Source organism: Micromys minutus (assembly GCF_963924665.1).
Source record: "Micromys minutus genome assembly, chromosome: 24".
In the NCBI taxonomy this organism is placed as follows: domain Eukaryota; kingdom Metazoa; phylum Chordata; class Mammalia; order Rodentia; family Muridae; genus Micromys; species Micromys minutus.
Window position 1 is genome coordinate 30,435,093 of NC_137959.1, and position 21,221 is coordinate 30,456,313.

At 42.6% G+C, this 21,221-nt stretch overlaps 1 protein-coding gene across 1 annotated transcript in view; it reads left to right on the forward strand.

The window, feature by feature from the left end:
* WWP2 (WW domain containing E3 ubiquitin protein ligase 2) overlaps positions 1 to 21,221 on the forward strand; it is a 116,615-nt gene that overhangs the window by 71,743 nt on the left and 23,651 nt on the right. Inside the window, exon 8 of the mRNA XM_080936613.1 lies at positions 8,493 to 8,703. Within this exon, the coding sequence (XP_080792739.1) occupies positions 8,493 to 8,703 (211 nt within the window). The remainder of the gene's footprint in view (positions 1 to 8,492; positions 8,704 to 21,221) is intronic.

The following is a 21,221-nucleotide window of genomic DNA, read 5'->3' on the forward strand; positions in this document are numbered from 1 at the left end:
CTGCCTGCTAAATCATAAAGGCCCATGTCTCTCCTGTCCTCTGCCTCCCCTCTTCTCTGCCTCCCCCTGCCTCCCTTCTGCCTCTTCTCTGCCTCTTGTCTCCCCCTTTTTTGCAATGATGACAGTTCATTTTGACCTCACTGGCAGCATGGACTATATGAAAACAGAAAGCTAGAACTGTTGCCAGGATGGGCAGACAGAGGGTTGGCACTCCTTGGCAGGATGTATCTCTCCATCCCTCCTTGTTAGGCCTGTGAGGACCACTTTAAGGATGGCAGTATAGGAAGGAGCTGTGCCTCCTGATAGAGCTTTTATAAGCATGCAAGATTAATTTAATAATTTCCTTATATACATAAAAGACATTAAGGATAAAACCCAAAGCTCTTACCAACCATTCTCTCTCCTCCAGTTCCCTGTTTACTCTAAAAAGCAGTTTCCATGATTGGACTGTAGCTTGTCAACACTTGCCTATGCTGTCAATGCTTCCCTAGCTTGCATGAGCTAGCCCTCATAAACTGAGTTCAGGGAAGCCAGGACTATGAGATCCCAACTCAAATCAAATTAAAATAAACTGCAGTGTAGTTAACAGCCACCCCTCAATTAACTATTCTCCCTCAACTCTTACGGGTTCCCTATTTTTTGTTTTGTCTTGTTTGAGATAAGAGTGGTGTTGTGTAGCGCTAGCAAGCTTGGAAGACTGTGTACACAATGCTGGCCTTGAACAGAGAGCACTTCCCTTGCCTCAGTCCTGAAAGTTGCAGTTAGGGTCATGCACCTTTGCTGGCATGCTTTTTCCTTTGTGTGGGAAAAATAGAAACATTTTTGAAGGAACAGTTCTAGCTGTGTTGACCAGGCTGGCCTTGAATGCCTAGGCTCTAGCTGTCCCACTAGGCCTTCTCCTGAGTAGCTGAGTCTGTATGCACAGGCCACTCACTGTACATAGCTTTTGATCAATAAAATGAATAATAAAAATCAATAAAATGAATAAAAAAATCAATAAAATGAAATAAATTTTCTTTAAAAAAGATTATTTACATGATCAAGGCTGCATAAAATTTTCACAAAGTAGCATATGAGATGTTTTTCTCTAACTTTGTAAATACTGTTCTGGTCTAGTTTTAAGAGTATCAGTGTTAATAGATCCCACTTCGTGGTCTATTCTCACAATCTGCTTTTATTTTGTTTTGTTTGGGTGTTGGAGATTGAACTCCTGACCTCATGCATGGTCTGCACACACTCAACACTGAGCTGCACACCTGCCCTAAGTTAATCTTTCTCTGTATTGGAGTCCTGTGCTCACTGAGGGTTAATTACCTAGTTTTCACCGTGACTTTTACTTAGTTTAGGACTTACTGCCTTCTTCTATACTGTGAGAATTTGTTTCTTGTTTTGAGTGAGTCCCACATATTTTGATTATTGAGATAGTATTTTTAAAATTTTATCATATATATAGATGCTTTGCCTGCATGTGTCTTATCACCGTGTGGCTCCCTGATGCCCTCTTTACAGGGAGTCAGGTGGATATGAGCTGCCATGTGTGTGCTGACAATTGAACCTGGGTCCTCTGGAAGAGCAGTCTGTGTTCTTGTTCTTAACTGCTTAACCATCTCTCCAGCCCTGGCATAGTATGTTTTCTGATGTCTAAAAGGACTATCTCTGCCTTGTTACTTTTTCTCTGTGAAAATTCATACATTTTTTTTTTCAAAATAAATTCTGGACTTAAAATTTGTAGAGGCACTCTAGAAGTGGGAATTCTATCTTCTTAATCTAATTAATCTACTTAATCTAATTAAGATCTGATCTTACCATCAGTCAGGCACTGAAGGATGCTTTACCACCCTTTCCCCTTTATTTCATACAGCTTTACTGTTTTTCCTTTTGCTTAAAGATTCATTCATTGTTGTTGTGAGAGAGAGTATCCCTATGATACCCTCTGGCTAGCCTGGAACTCAATATGTAGACCAAGGTGGCCTCAATCCAGAGAGATCCATTGTGCCTCCTAACTGGTACAGTTACAGGCCTGTACCACCAGCCCCCCTCCCCACCCATTTTGTTCTTATAGTCATGTATCTATGTGCGGTTATGTGCCAGAGGCATCTGATTTAGGTGCTGGGAACAAAGCTCAGGTCTTTAAAAATAGCCCCTATTTTAAAAACAAAATTCTTTGCGGATGTATGTATGTATGTATGTATGTATGTATTATGATTTCATGTATGTATTCAAAGTGTGTATAGGTAAATGCATGTGATTGTGTGCATGTGCCTTAGTGTATAGGCCAGAGGTTAATGTTGTGTATCTTCTTCAGTTGCTCTTCACTTTAGTTTGAAACAAGATCCCCTCCCTCTTTTCTCTTTGAACTCAGCACTCATCAGTTGGTAGTCGGGCTTGCCTGGGATTAAGAAAAAGATGTCCAATTTCTAATTTTTTTCTTGGCCAAAGGGTTTCCTATCCTTGAATGAATGTGATTCATAAAGTTGAAGTGTTTAACTAACATCACAGAGGGGCCTTGTGAATACTCATGGTTACAGAAACCAGTGGCCGTTCAACTGCCCTGGTACCCTCTCCACTTCACTGCCCTGGCACCTCCACTCCTCCATCCAGAACATCCAAGCCCTCTTCATTTCCTTCTTCCCATCATTTCTTTCTCACAATACTCTGGGTTTGCACAGCAGTTCTGCTGCTTGCTGTTTGCCATGGCACCTGTCTGAATAGTCATGGGGCTTGCATGTCTTCTGTGAAGTGGGAATAACATTTTCCTCATGGGCTCTTGGAATGACAAATGAGCTAATAAAAGTGTACTTGCTAAAGGTGATGAGGGATCCTGGATTGGATCCTAAAACAGAAAAACTGACTTAGTGGAAAAGCTAGTGAGATTCAAGTAAAATCTGGAGTTTATAGTACAGTACAGATTCTGCACACCCCCCCTTTTAATTTGTGAAATGCACCTTGGTTATATAAAAGAGTAGTAGCACTAGGGGACATTGGGTAAGGACCGCCCATCTTGTCATCTTTTTATAAAGATGCAGACAGCATACTCAGGAGTCTGAAGTAGGAGAAGCATGAGTTCAGGGCTGGTTTGGCCACATAGGTTCCACATCATCTCAAACAGTGAACAAAGAAAAGTTAAATAACAACAAACCACATCCAGATATTTTTAAAAGACCTATTTTTAAGTAGTAATTATGTACAAATATCAGGTGGTTTTATTTCTAATATCTTTTTAAAGTTTTAGGTTTAGTGAATACATATTTATTGAACAAGTATTTATCAAATGCTGTTTTGCTGGACAGTGTAAAGTATAAGCCAAGACAAGGCTCTGACTTTTAATCTTTTTCAGTAGAAGTTGAGAACAGGAGTAGTGGTGTGTGTCTTTAATCCTAGCACTCTGGAGGCAGATGCAGGTGGATCTCTGTGAGTTTGAGACCGGCCTGGTCTACAGAGTGAGTTCTAGGACTTGCCAGGGCTACACAGAGAAACCCTGTTTCAAAAACCAAACCAAACCAAAATATATAGTTGAAAATACACCTTAGCCGAGCCCTAACTGCTGTTACAGCAGGAGCTCTGGTTGCATAGCTGAGGCCACAGGCTCTGTGGGATCTGTACAAGCAGTGGCCAGTCTGGACTGCAAGGAGTGGAGATATCTGGACAACAGGGCTATGAATGGGATTAGCAAGAACATAGGGGTAGAAGGTAGAGTGTTGGTGGGGGTGTGACTGAGGCAGTAGAGTGCTTATGTAGCCTGCACAAGCTCCACATTCAGTCCCCAGCACTGCATGCACAGGGCATAGTATTGACCTATAATCCCAGTGCTCTGATGGATGGCAAGGACAGGAGGTTCAAGGTTAACTTTGGCTACATAGTGAGTTGGAGGCTAGCCTAGGATACATGAGAACCTGTCTTTAAAACAAGAAAGTGTTAATAGTAAGTACCAAGGGCACAGACATCCTGAGTCCTTTTCAGACTTCATTGAGGTGAAGCTGGATCCTTGGCTTTACCATAGTAAGGAATTTCAGAATGGGTAGTATGAAACAGAATTGAAGTTGTTGTTGTTGCTGCTGCTGCTGCTGCTGCTACCACCACCACCACTACTAAAATGCTCTCACTAGGTAGCCTGGCCTAGAACTCTGTGTAGACTAGGTTTGGCTTTGAACTCAGAGGTCTAACTACCTGTCTCCAGAGAAGGCAAGGCAAATCTGTGATTTTGAGGCAGCCTGGTCTATAGAGGAGTTCCAGGACAGCCAGGGCTACACAGAGAAACCATGTCTCAGAAAAACTGAAAGGAGGAAATAAAGAGCATAGCTCAAATACACATTGGCAGTGGCTATTGTGTTTCTTGTGATTCTTCCAAAGACATCCTTTAAATGTACACATATATGCATATGTGTTATCCAAGCACACACAGATAGATGGTAATAGTATATATGCACTGTTTGGCAATTTCCTACTTAAGTATTTTAGAGTTTTTCTATAGAGCTTGAAGTTACTATAAAGAGTATTGTCCTTCTCCACTAACCGCAGCATAATATGGGAAATTTTTACTATAAATAAAGGGTGTTAACACATGGATTAAAATATTTAAATCCAATACTTCAGGGTTTTTTTTCTTCTACAACATTTTTCAAAGTTTTATTTGTAGTTTGTGTGTGTGCACATGTGCACTCGCAGAAGAATACAGGTGATGGCTAGAGGCCTGAGATCTCCTGGAGGTAGGTTACAGATGGTGTATTCCATCAGATGGAGATGCTGGGAATTGAAGTCAGGTTCTCTAGAAGAGCAGTGTGCATTCTCAATGGCTGAGCCATCTCACCATCTCCCTGCCCCCCAGTAATTTTTAAAGAAAGCAAAACCTCATTGTTTGTTCTCAGATGATGTCAGGTCAGTATTCTGAAGAGCCGCAGAGGAGAGTGAAGTTTCTCCACAGGCTCCATCCCTCGCACAGTCATGAACCAGGGAAACAGAGTGCTGGATGGTGGCTCTTTCTTATTAGAAGTGTCCCCTGTAAGTGAAGGCCATACCCAGGGAATTAGAATTGTAGTATTTTGCAACCTCCAAAGAATTATTAAATTATTTGTCTGTTTCTGAACTTTGTTACTTTACTCGTTCTCTGACTTTTCCCAGTTTAGTCCATTATTGTAGCTCTATGATAGGTCTGATGTGCTAGAGAAAAACACCACAGAAACCCAGCACTCTTTTGGAGACTTTCATCTCTAGTCTTACAAATTTAGGTTTTCTTTGTAAGTTTTACAGTGTATTTATCTAAGGCTTGGTGCTTTTTTTTTTTTTTAAAGATTGTAGTTGCATAAAGTTTATATTACATAAGGAAGATTATCATGTTTTGTGTACTAGCTTGGCTTAGATAGAATATAAATATAAAAGTTTGCATTTATGTTGGAGAAACATTTATTATGGAGATTTAGTTATTAAGCAACCAACCTAGCCTCTTTGCCATGTAGTATTAACACTGACAAGAAGGCAAGCAAACTTGGGGCTGAGAATCTAGCTTAGCTCAGTGACAGTGCACTTGCTTAGCCCGCTCAAGGCTCTGGGTTTGATCCTCAGCACTACAAAATAAGTAAAGAAACAACACCCAAGGATCTCAACCAGAGGCAATCCACACCTCAGAAGTCTAGCTTGGTGGCATCCTGGGAAGACATGTTGGTTTCAGCTAACAACTAGCATTAACCAGTTGAACCTGGCAATTACTCAGTTACATATAATCTTGATTCACACTGAAGGATGTGCAAATAAACAGAGTGATCAGCTTAAGCCCTGGAGGTAGACAGCAGGGTATGAACTAGATGTCCTGTGAACACGGTTACTTACCCTCTGGGGCACTTGCTTCCACTGTATAAACTGGGATAGTTGAGGAGTCTGCTGTTGAGCTTGTGTGTGAGGTGTAAAGGACCTAAGCCAAAGAACTTTGTGTCTTGCCTGGCACATACCCCTACCCACCTTGACTACAATGTCCATTATTCTTATTTAAATTTGTCATCTGGGACTGGAGAGATTGCTCAGCAGTTAGAACATTTTCTGCTCTTTCATAGAACCCTGGCTCAAGTCCCAGCACCCACATGGTAGCTCACAACCGTTCCTAACTCCAGTTCCAGGGGATCGGTCTCCCTCTTTTGAACTCAGACACCAGGCACACACCAAGTAATACACAGACATTCTGTGTAGCAAAGCACATAAAATACATCTTCAGAAAATGTCATCTGACTCTCTTGGTCAGATCCCAATACTATTTAGGAGAAATCAATCACAGAAAAGATCAGCCTAGAAACAGGAAATAGTTTGTATAGGAGTCAAGGGAGAGACTAATGAGAAAAGGAAAATGCATCAGGTATTTATTTGTCTGTCGTCTGTCTGTCTGTCTTTTTTTTTTTTTTTTTTTTTTTTTTTTTTTTTTTTGAGACAGGGTTTCTCTGTATAGTCCTGGCTGTCCTAGAACTCAGAGATTCAGTGGCCTCGGCCTGTCAGAGTGGGGGGGGGGGTGTTAAAGACATGTGCCACCACCACTGCCCAGGTCAGAATCTTAGTTTGAATTGCTGTGGGGGTGGAGAACTGAGGCCAGTTGCTAGAGTTGAGCGGCACTTCAAGTCCTTGGGCTCCTCAGCAGCCTGTAGCTGTGTTGAACTCTGTAGAGGAAATCAAGGTGGAAGCATGGCTGCTGCTTTAGGGGAGCTACAAGTGTCTGACTTAGAAAGACAAAGGCTGACTTGAGAGGTTTGCATTGCAATTGTGATGCAAATGCGTAGACAGCTCATTTTCAGAGAATTACGGTTCTTTGACACCTTGTGTGATCTGTCTTCAAGTTAGAGGATGTGAAGTTCCTTGGGGCCCTTGCAGACCATGACCTTCAAAGGCGGAAGGTGAGCTAGGACGGTTGGGAGCCAGCTTATCTCACTCCTTGCTTGTCTTGTTACCTTGGACAAATGTCCCTAGCTCTGAGCCCCTTCTACATCGCTCTTAGTCCCTTCCTCTGTCTTGAACATTATGGGGCACTGGAGGGATGAGAAAGGACCTGGGTTCAATTCCCAGCACCCATATGGTGTGTCACAACAGTATAACTTTAGTTCCAAGGGATCCAACATTCTCTTCTGGTCTCAATGGGCACTTTACACATGTAGTTCACAGACACACATGGAAGCAAAATACTCAAGATACATAAAATTAAAATAATAGAAAAATTATAGGCATTTCTACCTCTTTCTGTGTGCAGAGGTGTTTGAAGAAAAGTGCTGTCTGTGTCAGGCAGACAGCTGGCAGCTTTAAAGGAAAGGGCTTGGGCTTGGCTGTGCTGCACCCAAAACCAGGGCACTTCTGTGACAGCCTCCTCTTTCCTGCTACATTCGTATTGGTGTCAGAGTAACCATAGCATATAGAAAGCCCTAAAAAGTTATATTTAAATAATTTACTTAAGATTTATTTTCCAGGGCTGAGGAGGTGGCTTTAGTGGGTAAGAGTACTTGCTTTTCCTTCATGAGGACCTGATTCCCACACTCACATAAAAATTCAGGCACAGCTGCATGTGCCCACAAGCTTTGAGGGTAGAGACAGGCAGTTCCTGAGAGCCTGCTACTTAGACAGCCTAGCCAAAACGGAAGGCTTCTGGTTCAGAGACAGCCATTCTCAAAGCAACAAGACAGAGAGACAGAGTAAGACACCTGATGACATTCTGCTGTGGCCTCTGCATGCAAGCACACATGGGTGCCCATCCATCCACACAACACACACAATTTATTCTCCCATGCCCTTGGAAAGGCATTGTTAACTTTCTTTCTTTCTTTCTTTTTTATTTTGTTTTTTTATTTTTTTATTTTTTTTGAGACAATGTTTCTCTGTGGTTTTTGAGACAAGGTTAGCCCTGGCTGTCCTGAAAGTCACTTTGTAGACCAGAGTGACCTTGAATTTACAGAGCTCCTCCTGCTTCCCAAGTGCTGGGATTAAAGGCACACACCACCGCTGCCTGCCATAATAGTAGTAATGCCTTTGCTGTTTGTTTGTCTTTGGAAATTAGTTCTCATTATCTAGCCCTGGCTATCCTGCCTAGACCTCACTATGTAGCCCTAGAGCCAGAATACCAGAGTTTTTGTCACTTGTCACCAAAACACTGATGAGCAGAGGCAGGAATTGAATCTTTAAAAACATTTTTTTTGTTATTTTTAGTTATGTGTAGTGATGTGCATTTGAGGCCAGAGGTGACAGATGCCCTGGAGCCACTTGACATGAGTGCTGGGGACCGTGCCGGTCCCCTGGAAGACTAGTAAGCACTTATAACCACCGAGCTATCTTTCTAGCCCCAAGAATAGAATCTTTAAACTATACTTTATTTAGAGATCTGGCAACCCATGAAAACAGGCTTTATAAAACTCATAGTGTTTAATTCCAGTAGACTAGTATCATAGATACAGTGTTTTGTATGGCATGGGAAACTTAGTAAAAGAAAAAATTTTTATTCCTGTTATCTTTAAGAATGGTTTCTGCATTTACAGTGAGTGAGGAGCCCACTGCAGCCAGTGATCCTGAAGAACTTTCGGTTGTTGGTGTGACATCCCCGCCTGCAGCAGCCTTGAGTGTGTCTGCGAATCCCAACGCGACATCTCTCCCTGCACCATCCACACCAGCTGAGGGAGAGGAGCCCGGCACTTCCGGAACACAGCAGCTCCCAGCCGCTGCCCAGGCTCCTGATGCTCTTCCTGCTGGGTGAGTAATCTTGTGTCCCATTGATGGCACTCTCCTCACCAGGCTAGAAACAGGGTGGTTGTTTCTTGCCTAGTGTCCAGGGGTCTCTGGCAAAGCTGCCATGTATAAACGTGCTTGCTCTGTTACCTCTGAAAGAGCACCTAAAGCATCCATGCTGGTCAGTGTTGCTTTATGCTAGGACTTAAGTAGACAGCTTCTGTGGAACAAGGAGCTCATTCCCTTCATGGGTTGTGGGAGGATGTCTGACTAACGACTAGCTTTTTCCCTCTTGAGTTTGACCTTGGCAGTCCAGAAAGGATTCAAGCTTTAGGTACTGAGTTACTGTGACTGGTATTCCCCCAGCTGTAGCCAGTGTTAAGCTGGGTACTCATTTTCTTGCCCTTTTTGTGTAGCAAAGATCTCGACACAGACGGCAACTCCAGCAGGACAAAGGAAAGCTCATTTTTGACTCTGTAATGAGTGGAGTGAATAAGGATTAGCACCATGGATTCTGGGAACTGACCAGGTGGTTAAGTGGATGAAGGCACTTGCTAACAAGCCAGGCACCCTGAGTTTAGTCCCCATGTCTGCATGGTTAAAGGAGAAAACCACCTCCTCTAAGTTATCCTCTGACCACACACACAATGGATTTTTTTCCCTAGGGGACAGAATACATTACATCAGTGATTGAATTCATCCCTCCACCTTACCCATGTGGCCTGGCTATATGAATTACATGTTGGTTATGTGGTAGTGCTAATGAGCATCCTTGTGTAGGGACTCCAGTAAATGGAGTGTGTGTGTGAAATGTGCTGAGAGACAGGCAAGGATTGCTTTGAAGTGTTTTTGAAGGAGCCACAAGAGCAGAGACTGCTTCTGACCTGGGAAAGCATCTTATTTTAGTTAAGACTGACTGTGGACAGGACTAGTCCCACTGTCCACCCTGGTCATCAGTATGGTAGAAAATGAACCAGTGTCTTATGCTGGCAAGATGGCTTAGTCTCAGGTGCTTGCCCTGCCTAAACCCCCCAAGTGGAAGGAGAGAACTGACTCCTGCAGGTTTTCCTCCTGCCTCACACTTGCCCAGTGGTACACCCCTACCTCCAAGTAGGGTTGGAAAATCAGTTGTTTAGGGCTGGTGAGATGGCTCAACAGGGGAAGTATTTACTGTCTAGCCTCACAGCCTGAGCTCAGTTCCCAGGCCCTGTGGTAGAGGTGAACCATCCTTGTGGTTTGTCATTGATCTCTATAGGCACATCCTTACACAGACACACAAATACGGAAAGAACTAGCTTTAAAGGAGCCCATTTCTGTCCTGCTCAGCACAGTGACTTGCTGAGGTAGGCTTGAGGATGGTGTGTGTTCCTTCAGTGTGTAATTCATACAGATATTGGAAAGATGTCTCCTGCTTCATGGAGAATCTGATGCCTTGTTCATAAAGCCATTTTGAACTCTCAGTTGTTAAAAATCCTTTGTCAGAAAGTGTGTGTGATTTTTGCTGCTTATACTTAGCATTCATGAAACTCCTTTCTCCTGATAGAGTTCTGATCAAATGAAAACCATTGCAGATGATTCTTATTATCTCAAACGTGAAGAAAACTGGAGTGGTGAGAGGGAGTTCTAAAAAGGCCATTTATTTTTATTATTATTTTTGGGGGGTAACATGTTTGATTTTGAAAGATTATTAACCAATTGCTGTATGTTCCTGTAGAGATTTTATTTTCTATTTCCTAAGTGGGAGACTTTGTATTGTTCTTACTTTCAAATCTGTGTGCTATAATTTGAGAGGAACAGAGCAGAATCATTTTGGCAGAAAGGAGAGAAAATGGCTGCCTGTGTCCCCAGTGAGCTGTTTGTTTTCTTTCCCCTGAGCAAATGCCTGGAAGGCCGGCCTCACTTCTGTGTCAGTCACAGGCAATTAGGGCTAATGGCTCAACATGTCTTTATGCAGGGCGTGTGTGAGGGTTACTGTTCTCTGGGATTGGGCATTTCCTGTTTCCAAGCAGTTGGAAAACTCCAGGCTCTGAAAATGTTCTTTATTCAGCAGCCCAGGGAAGCCTGTCCCCCACCCCTTTCCTCTCTTGGCCAGAGGCTAAAACACTTTTCTGAGGTGGGGTTTGGACAGTCTTTTTCTTAGAGCATTTAGAATGTGACAAGGCCCATGTGTGTGTGGGATGGGTGGGGTGAGGAGGTGCCACGACTCACTTTTATGTGTAGGATGTTCCAGAGAAGAGAATGGGAGCCCCAGGTTTTCAGGGTACTTACTAACTCACTCAGTATCTGGAGGACCATGTCAGGGTCAGAGATCATCGTTTTTTTTCTGAGCTCATGGGGACAGCAGGCTTTTTGGTTGGCTCTTTGGAATTGGAACCCAGAAAGTACATAGTTTCTATATTGACCCTCCCAGTGTGTAGACCTGAAGTACTATTCTAGGGGCACTGGGAGAAATCACAGAATACCTTTATCTTTTATGAAACTTTATAAACGAAGCATGTAAACTGAGCTTCTGCCAGTTGCCTTTACATGATGCGTATGCATATTTCTTTATTTAGATGGTTTTAGTTACGTGGCTTTTAGAAAGTTTGTATAGGTGTGTGTACAAAATCACACCAGAAACCAGAGGACAACTTTAAGAGTGTCTGTCATCTTCTTCCATCGTGTGGGTTCTGAGAATCAAACTCAGGTTGCCATACTTGGTGGCAAGTGCCTTTATCTACTGAGCCCTCTCACTGGCCTGCGTTTTTCCATTAGATGATTATTCATTACTGTTTAAGAGATAGCAAGTCCAGGGCTGGGCTTGGCAAATGCAGAGCTAAGTGAGAAATGGTGTGTGCTCAGAATAGTTTGTGACATCTGTTCTGTCCCACTAAGACCTGTCTCCGGGCACCTGATCCAGTCCCCTGGATTCCTTGAGAACTGCTGCGAGCTCATCTCTCTCTAGCTCACTGTACTAGCTGTGTATCTTAACTCAGCCTCTCATTTACCTGACCCTGTCCTGAAGATCGTCTACCATTGGCCCATGCGACCACCAGACCATCGTCTTTCTTAAACTCGTCTTTTAAAGTAAAATTTTAAGCATAAACTTTCCTGCTTGAAGTGCCACATTCTTCCTATTGTCTTTAGGGATAAATTTTCAAATCCTTAAATAAGCTGAAAAATCTCTGAATTTTTTCAAATAGGGCTCCATCCACTCCTCAGCCTTCCGTGGAAGCCACTCTCCCATACTCTAAGCTCTAGTTGTAATAAATTAGTTTGAGCCATGAACTACCCTCTCTCCACACTGAGGATCCTTCTCCATGATGGTTTTCTCTCAGAACGTCCTCAGTATCTTGAGTTTTAATTCCTTAAGTTTGAAGTTAATGACAGTACTCAGTAAGGAATCAGCCCTTTCTGATCCCTGGTAGACATGTATGTATGTATGGCTATATGTGAGACATGTATGCATGTCTTTTCTCATACTTGTTATTGTTTGACCAAGTCCCTCTGTCATTGTGGCCTGTAGGTGTCTAGGAACTTGGTACAAAGTAGACCCAGGACCCACTTGTAATGTATATGTCTAAATGTTACCTTTCCTCTCCCATTTTCTCTCTTCCTTTTCACCTAGATGTATTTCTCTGCTTCTGGAGTTTTAAAGAGAGAGCATCAATGACAGAAGTTTCTTCATTCTCTGGGTTCAGCTGTCACAGATCAGAACATTCATCTTCATTTACAAAGGCTCCTGATCACAGGATGCTCTTTGAGTGAAATATTTCTGAACAAACTAGATTGCTTGTTTGGGCCATGGGTGACTTTGTTACCAACTTTATCTTTGCAGATCTTCCATCTCCTTTGCTGAGGGATGGAAAAGGTTCACCGGGGATTCCAAGAATTGCCACATTGGTCTTCTGAAATTTATAGCAGGAAAGAATGGTTGCACACATCTGTGTGCTTCCACACTGAGGGCTTCTGAAACCTAAGCTGCCTAAGGCCAAATACAACACTCCTCCGTCCATTTCCCCCATGTCTGGAACCCTTTCCCCTCCAAAGCTTTTAACTTAATGAGCCCCAAAGAAGCTACTAGAAGGGTGTAGAATGTCCAGATTGTGAGTGTGTATTGAAAGAAGGGCACTGGACACATGTGAGGTAGTGGTCTAGGCAGGGGGTACAAAGTGTGGCCACTTTGGAGATGGAATACCCATGAACAGCCCATGTGTACATGGCTTTGGACAAACCCCATTTACAGCCCAGTTTTTCAGCTCCGAGTCCCTCACACAGAGGCACATTATTTTACCCTGGCAGCTAGCACACGGCTGTGGTTTCTTACATAAGAGAGGACGTTGTGTTTGGACTGCTGGCTTACCTCAGTTCCATTTCACACCATCCCCATTCTCCACAAGTCATTGGCTGCTCTGTTTCCTGCCTCAGAGTAGGATCAATGGAATGGTGTATTTTGGCCCTTTCACATTTGCAATCTGCCCTGTTCCCATTCCCTGTGCTGGAGACTACAGGCTTTTCTGGTTGGACTTTGAGGATCTTGAAACATCCTTGGAGAGTTCTCTTGTGCTTTGTAGAGACACTCAAAAAGACAGAGGAATTTGGAGCATCTGCTAAGTTACAAGCCAGCCTGTTCCACTGAATCTCATTTCAAATTTGATTTTGGCTTTAACCAAAGTACTTTCGCACTCAGAGCATTTTATAGTGTTATACAAACTAAATGAAGAACAAACCATTTGGGAGGGTTGCTACTCATTTAGTTCTGAATTTTCAACCTATGATGAATGTTCACCTTTGTTTTATCTTCTGCTTAAGGAATCACTTACATATCTAGACGCCAAGGCAATGTCAAAGACATGAAAGTTTCTAAAAGCTAAGGAACCTGCTTTTGGGCCCAAGACTGCTAACAGTTTGGACCATGGACCACATTTTGAGTAACTTGGGATTAAAGGGTCATATTCGGAGACTGTGCTTTTTTCACACCTTGTGTTATTGTGGAATATGGTTTTGTTCTTGACCCCCAAAAAGATTATTGTATGCTTAGATAACTCAAATACTATATGTTCTATCTTCCTTCCAAAAGACTCTGTTCCCTTACTGAGCTATGAGGTATTCTTCTATATCTAAAGGATGCAATCACATGTAATCATTAGTCCATTTTGACTGTGCTCCCTTGAGAGCTCCTCAAGAGTAAGGAATCTTGTGCCTACTTTGGCATCGTCAGCATCCTCTGTGGTTTAGGTGGATGGATTGGCCAATGTAAGTGGATAAATGACTGCCCATTTTTACTCATTCCTTTTTTTAATTTAAAATTTGATCTTATAAAAGACCATTGAGCTGAGCATGGTGCCTCACACCTGTAATCCCAGCAATTTAGAGAAGCTGAGGCAGGAAGACTGTTGAGTTTGAAACAAGCCTGGGCTACAGAGTAAAAAACCTGGTTTCAAAAATCTAAAAAACAAAACCCGTAAAACAACAACAGAGCAAAAGCAAACAATATCCTTGATTGGCAGGGGTGGGAGGAGGGGACACAGATACAACTTGGCAACCGCAGGATCAAAGACCTTTCTAGGCTTAAGTAAGCATTGATGATTTTATGTATCTTGTGTCATTTTCCTGACCATTGATAGAAGCTACCAGACGGTATGAACTTTGCACCGAGTTGGGGACTGCTGAGTTCAACCCAGAGACTGTTTTGTTTATTATTTAATGCAATGCAAGTTAGCTATTTTTGTCTTCACACTGTAAGTGAGGACATCTTAAACAATTCACCTAGGGTGACAGATACTGACACCAAGGCGACAGCTTTCTACAGACTTTGGTACAGTGACAGTATGTGCTTGTACTTTTGTAAGCTATTAGAAGCATGCAGATAAAAACGGTGAGTAGGAGGCAGGTGGGTGGCTTAGTTGGTAAAGGTACACAGCATCAAGCCTGATGGCCCGTTCCTGGAACCTGAAAGATGGAAGGAGAGAAGCAATTCCCACAAGTTGTCCTCTGACTTCCACAAGTGCCATGTAGTACCCCAACCCCTAAATAAATGGACAGACAGACAGACAGACAGACAAATAAATGTCGCCCCCACCTCCTCCAAAAAACCTTAATATACAAAAAGCCTTAAATACATCTGAAAGTCTTGTATGCCCTTCTCTGTTACATTAATGTGTACAGGGATGCCTAAAATGATGTCACATCCACATAAAGGGCCATGTGGTTTTCTGTGGTATGAATAGTAGAAGCTTGTGCAATCTCTCGTTTCTCTACAGTTGGAGCCGTGCTGCAGTGAGGCCTTCTCCTGTACATGCCTTTTTGTGATTGCTTCCTTCTGTAGGAACTGTTCTGGCACTGGTGAGACCTACAGCACAGTGGTGAAGTGCTTGTCTGACATACATAATGCTCTGGGCTCGATCCCCAGCATGCCTTAAGAAAAGGTCAGGCAGGGAAATAATGCCCGATTAGTAGCTTTGCCAGGACTGTATAGTAAAAATGGACTAATGAGTGCATGTGATTGCATTTTTAGATATAGGGAGAACTAGCACCCAGGAAGCAGATTCATGAGTCTTAAGTATGAGGCTAGCTTGGTATATGCAACAAGATTGGAGGCAACCTGGAGTGAGATTCTATCTCACCCATAAAAACAAACAAAAAGCAGACTGTTCTTCTAGAAGTGGAATTTCTGCACCACAGCCATCAATGTCAGTGGGAAAACCCTCTCAAACTGCTTCCTCGGCTCGGCTTGTGGAGTTGCTCTTCTTTGGGCAGCTACGAACAGTCTTGCTAAAATTCATTGCCAGCTCTTTTCATTGGGCCATTCTAAGGAATTTGATTGGCATCTTTTTGTGGTTTGAATTTTAATTTTTTTTGAGTATTAGTAAAACTCTTTAATATTTTGCTTCTTTATGAATTGCCTTTATTGGTGTAATTTTTGTTTCACTTTTCTATTTGGCTATTTGTTTTTCTTTTTAAAAAGATTTATTTATTTTAATTTTGTGTGTATGAATCTTTTGTCTGTCTGTCTGTCTGTCTGTATGTATGTATGTATGTATGTATGTATGTATGCATGCCACATATGTGCCCTGGTGCTACGGCGGTCAGAAGAACTTGAATTGGAGTTATGGAAGGTTGTGAGCCACTATATAGATACAAGGGAGCTGAACCCAGGTCCTCTGCAAGAATCCTCTCAGCCACTAAGCAATCACTCCATCCCTGTGGTTTTTTTCTTTAATGTGTAGGCTTTGTTCACTTATGATAGGATCTCATGTAGCTTAGGATGGCCTTGACTTATTCTGTAGCCTAGGAGTCTGACTGGAACTCCTTATCCTCCTGCCTCTGCCTCTTGAGTACTGTGGCAGTACATGCATGTGACATCATGTAGCTTTATGGCATTGTTGTTTGTGGAACTCACTCTGTAGAACAGGCTGGCATGGAACTCAGAGATACTTCTGCCTCTGCCTTCAGACAGACATGCAGGCAAAACATTTATACACATAAATCTAAACAACCTTATTAAAATTAAAGATGATTGTGTATGCATGTATGTTTTTAGCTATGTGTGCTCATCCATTGTTCCTCCTTATTCTGAGTTAATAACATTTTTTTATGATTTATTTATTTTATGGACATGAGATATGAGTACACTGTAGCTGTCTTCAGACACTAGAAGAGGGCATTGGGTCCCACTACAGATGGTTAGGAGACACCATGTGGTTGCTGGAATTTGAACTCAGGACCTTTGGAAAAGAGGTCAGTGCTCTTAACCACTGAGCCATCTCTCCAGCCCAATAACATTCTTATACACATACAGATATCTCATTTTGTTGATTTTTTTTAAAAAGACTTAATTTTTATTTTAAATTATGTGTGTTTGTGTGGATAAGTGCTCCTGAGTGAGGTGCTGAAGGAGCCAGAGACTTTGGATTTCCTGGAACTGGAGTGGCAGTGTGCCAGCTGATAGGGACGCTAGGAACCAAGTGTGTTTAGTCAGGAAGAACAGGGAATGTCCTCAGCCACTGAGCCATCTTTCCAGGCCCTATTGTAGATTCACGTTCTGTTTGATGTTTTATCTTTTTAAAATCAGCATACAACTTATAAATGTTGGAATGCATTGTTTACCTGTCAGTGTCTTTTTCTTAGTATATTAATCATACAGCATCAATTTAGGTTTAACTAAAACCAGTATGTTTATATGATTAAATTTCATTACATTTGTTTTGTGTGTGGAGGTGAGAGATTACTTCCAAGAGTTGGTTCTCTCCTGCTGTGTGGGTTACAAAATCAAACTCAAGTCTAGTGGCAAGTGTCTATCTAATCTTCTCAGCCTCTACTATTTGAACTCAGCTTTGACCTTCTCCAGCATGTTGTTTATTAACTTGCTTTTCTATCCAGTATGTTGCAAACATCTGAATAACTTTGTTTCCAGTTTGCTTTGAGAGTGGAATAGCCCCAGTATAGAAATAGCATTTGTCATTGCACCATCTGGGGGCCTTCAGGGTTTTGGCCACTGCTGTGCTGAGCCATAATAGATGCCCTTACAGCTACATATCTGATGCATAATTGTTTCCTTGAGCTCTGTTCCAATAGAAAACTTGCTAACGTTTAGGGGATTCATATAGAAAGTGTCAGTGAACAAGTTGCCAAGTTGCCTTTAGAAAGAAAATAGTCGTTTTTATTTCATTTCTGCTGTCATTCAATGTTTTCAGATCATCTACCTATGTTGCCAAACTTCTGTTTAAAAAGTGTGTGGGGGTGTGCGTGCACGGGTGTGGGCATGCAAAAACATTACAGAGACCATTTCTGAGACTTGTCTTGATTTTCTGTACGAGCTTATATTTGAATGTTGCCAGACTTCACTTGGGGCTTTCCCCAAGGCACAGAAAATGGGATGGTTGAAGAGGAAAAGAAAACAGACTTAATTCAGGAAACTCGGTAGCTGCTACTCTTACATCCTGGGCTTAAGGGACATAAAATGCTGTTGGTAGTTATTAAAAGGAAATTAGTGTGCTTAGATTGTAGTTTAGAATTCAGGAATGGCCCCAGGAGAAGGATGGAGCTGAACACAGTTCCTGCTCTGTTGAGAAGAAAAATCACTGAAACCAGGCACCAGTTTGAAGGTGCTAGGTTGCCCAGGGACCTGAATGAAGGTGTGAGGCTACAGCGTATTCAGATTTCTGATTTAGAAACTGGCTGAGAACATCCCCACTGAGAAAAGAAATCTTCTGGTTCATCCTAAAAGTGGCCACAGCTTCCAGAAAGAGTTGGTGCAGAGGCATCTCTTGTAAGAGAATACTTAGGAAGCACGAGTCAGTCTGGCTCTCTCTTCTCTCTCCCTCTCCTCACTCTTCCTTATCTGTTTTTGAGACTGGGTCTTGCTTTACAGTTTAGGCTGGCCTTGAATTTTTGATCCTCTTGCCTCAGCCTTCTTTTTCAGTTGTGCCCTACCAGGCCCAGGAAAAACATGATTTTCACATTTGTTTGTTTTTGTTTTTAACCAGTAGAGAGTTAAATTTCACGTAGCAGCTTTTGTGTAGGATGCCCCAGGTTCTATGTGCCATGGCTTTGTTTGGTTGGTTGGTTTTAAGACAAGGTTTCCTGTATCTCAGACTGGCTTTGAACTCAGTCTTTAGGTGACTGGGCCCTACATTACTTTTACTTTACAATTCATAACAATAGCAAAATTACAGTTACCAAGTAGCCACAAAAATAATTTTATGGTTGGAGGTCACCACAGCATGAGGAACTGTATTAAAGGGTCACAGCATTAGGCTGAGAACCACTGAACTAGGTAATCGGGGTTGGTTTTGAACTCAGGGTCTCCCTACTTTATCCTCTGGAGTGTGAACATTATAAATATGTACATATCACCATGTCAGTATTGAGAGTTTATTTATTTTTTGCTCATTGCAGTTTTCCGTTATCCTCTGAAATTTTCCTATAACTTACACAGCCTGTTTGGTCTTATCATCTAGTGTCGTCACTGCCCACTCTGCCTAGGGCTCCCTCCCTGCCGCCCTCCCCGTGGCTGAGATGGCTGTTAACACCCAGTGCCTAGGCTGATCAAAACACGCACATTAGTGACTACAAGTAGTCAATACTTTTTCTCAGACTGCATTTTGAGCATTTTGTCATGTAGTTTTAGAAAGGTTATTTAGGAACAACCCTGACACTAACCTGAACTCTTTGCCATTATCAACATTCCCAGCTTTATCCTATTTTTGATGAAACTGAGATGTTGTCCAAACGCAGGACTAAGGTCAGGATGGTCAAACATACCCTATAGTTGCAGGTAGTGGATCACTCAATTCCTGTTTTTTTTTTTTTTTTGGCAGGCCTTTATTCCTTTTATACATCAGGCCACGAATTCACAGGGAACGGGCCCCAGTAGCTCAGGCTCTTCCCTTAGTCCTCACAAAGTGCTCTTCTCTGGGTGGCGCAGGCTGGCGCTTCAGCTGACCCCAGGTGCCTTTCTCTTTGGCGTTCTTTTTCTTCTGACTGTTCTCCTTCACCCGCTTCAGGAAGCCGTCTCTGCTCTTCGAGTGCTTGATGTGCTCAATCCGAACATTGATCCTCTTGGCCAGAATCTTGCCCTTGTTTACGGTGATGCGCACGGCATGCTGGGTGGCACTGTAGACTTCCAGTTTTTCCATAGTAACACTTTTGGGGCATTCGTTTTTGGACAGTGCCCATTCCCAGATGTCTACAATATCACCCTTTTTGTAGATTCACATGTATGCGGCCAAAGGAACAACTCCATGTTTCCTAAAAGGCCTAGAGAACATATAGCGAGTGCCTCTCCTCTTTCCCTTTGTGTTCGTCATGTTGGAGAGTTAACTGGAAGATGGCTGCTCCTGATGATTTTTTAATGGAAGAATTACTTTGGGGGAAATTTTCTGCATGCTGACTAAGCAGACAATTAGCTGAGAGTTGATACAAAGTTTCTCTAGCTCAGGCTGTCTGGACGTCCTGATCCTTCTGTCTTTACCTCCCAAGTCCTGAGACTCTATGTACACCACACAAAGCTGACTGTGATCTTTCAGATAGCTGAGTAGAAAGCTAATTGACATTATCCTAATAATGGAATTGAGCTTTGGTTTGTTTGTTTTGGCCTGTAAGCTCTTTGGTATGGTGATTATGGGGACACTAGGGATGGAAGGTGAAAGATACACATTTGAATAAAGCAATGAAAGTAGTTTTGGTAAAAGGAAAATTACCTTAAGACTGAATGAAATTGGAGATTACTTATTAAATCTTTCAAAAACAAGATCTGTTGTTGCCCAGGTGTCATTCCCTGAGGGCCAAGGAGCAATGTGTTGGGTAGTGACCTGAAACAAACTCACTGCTTTGAACACCGTTTCTGAGAGCATCAAAGACAGCTATTCAGTGGGGTAGACAGAACCTACTCAGCCCGGATGCAGCACCAAGTGAGACCCACGACAGTGGATTGAAAGGGCTTTTCATCTCAGTGTGAGGAAGATGCTTAGAAGGGACAGAAACTTAACCCCTGGCAGGGATATGCCGACAAAAGTCAATGCCAGTATCATTTTCTTGGCGTGAGGAGATCAAGCCAAGATAGTCGGGAGGCTTAATCTATGTGGGTCAGCAGAAGCAGGAGGCTCGTGTGGCTGCTGACAGAAGTGACCCACTGTGCTGAATGAATGAGGGAAGGGATCTGTGTGACTTGTGAATAGCTGTGCAGGTAAGGGAAGAGTGAGAGTTTTCAAAGACAGGGAGGCAAGCCAGGTCAGGGGTTAGGGAAGACCCACACAGTCATTTTGTCTGAGCAGGAGTCCAATTTGAAAAGGAAAAATGTAGATATAACAAGGCGGTGGAAGGAAGGTCTTGTTCCTCCACTGTTTTGCTAGCTGAGTCAGGTGAGAGGGTTCATAAGGATACGGAGCAGGGCTGGACAATAGCAGTCCCTGAAAGAGAGACTTTCATTCCTAGGGTCAGCTGTGATCAAAGATGGAGGGCAGTGCTCTCCTAGGCCTGTGTGCTAAAAGAGCTGCTAGAACTGAGGCAAGCTGCAGAGAAGGGGGTTAACACAATTTTGTGTCTTGCCAGTTCAATACCACTGTGTGGGTTAAAGGCATTCATTGTTTGGAATTGCCTATCTTCAAATTAAAATATTAGGCAGTACATAATAAAGCTGTTTCCCTTGTTTCAAATGAAACTGGAATGAAAGGTAAAATGGAAACTTTGTGTAAGATGAGTTACATACTAAAAGGGTTTTAGAAATGAAAGAGAAACGTGTTCAGGGGTTTTGTTTGTTTATTTTTTAAGTCTCCAATCTACAATAGATATTTTATCTTTTAAAGAAGGGTAGTCTAGGCTGGGTTTGGTGAAGCATGACTATAAATCCCAGCATACAAGAGGCTGAGGCAGGGGATGCTGAGTTTGAAGCCAGCACGGGCTGCATAAAATGACCCTGTTTCAAAAGAGTGGGGTGGGGACACCTTATCAAGTTATTGTAGACAGTTTTACAAAATGAGCTGAGCAGTGTCACTAGGCTGAGCCTGCTGTATGCTTTCTGCAGTGCTAGGAAGAGTTCTCAGGGTTTTCTGCACACTAGG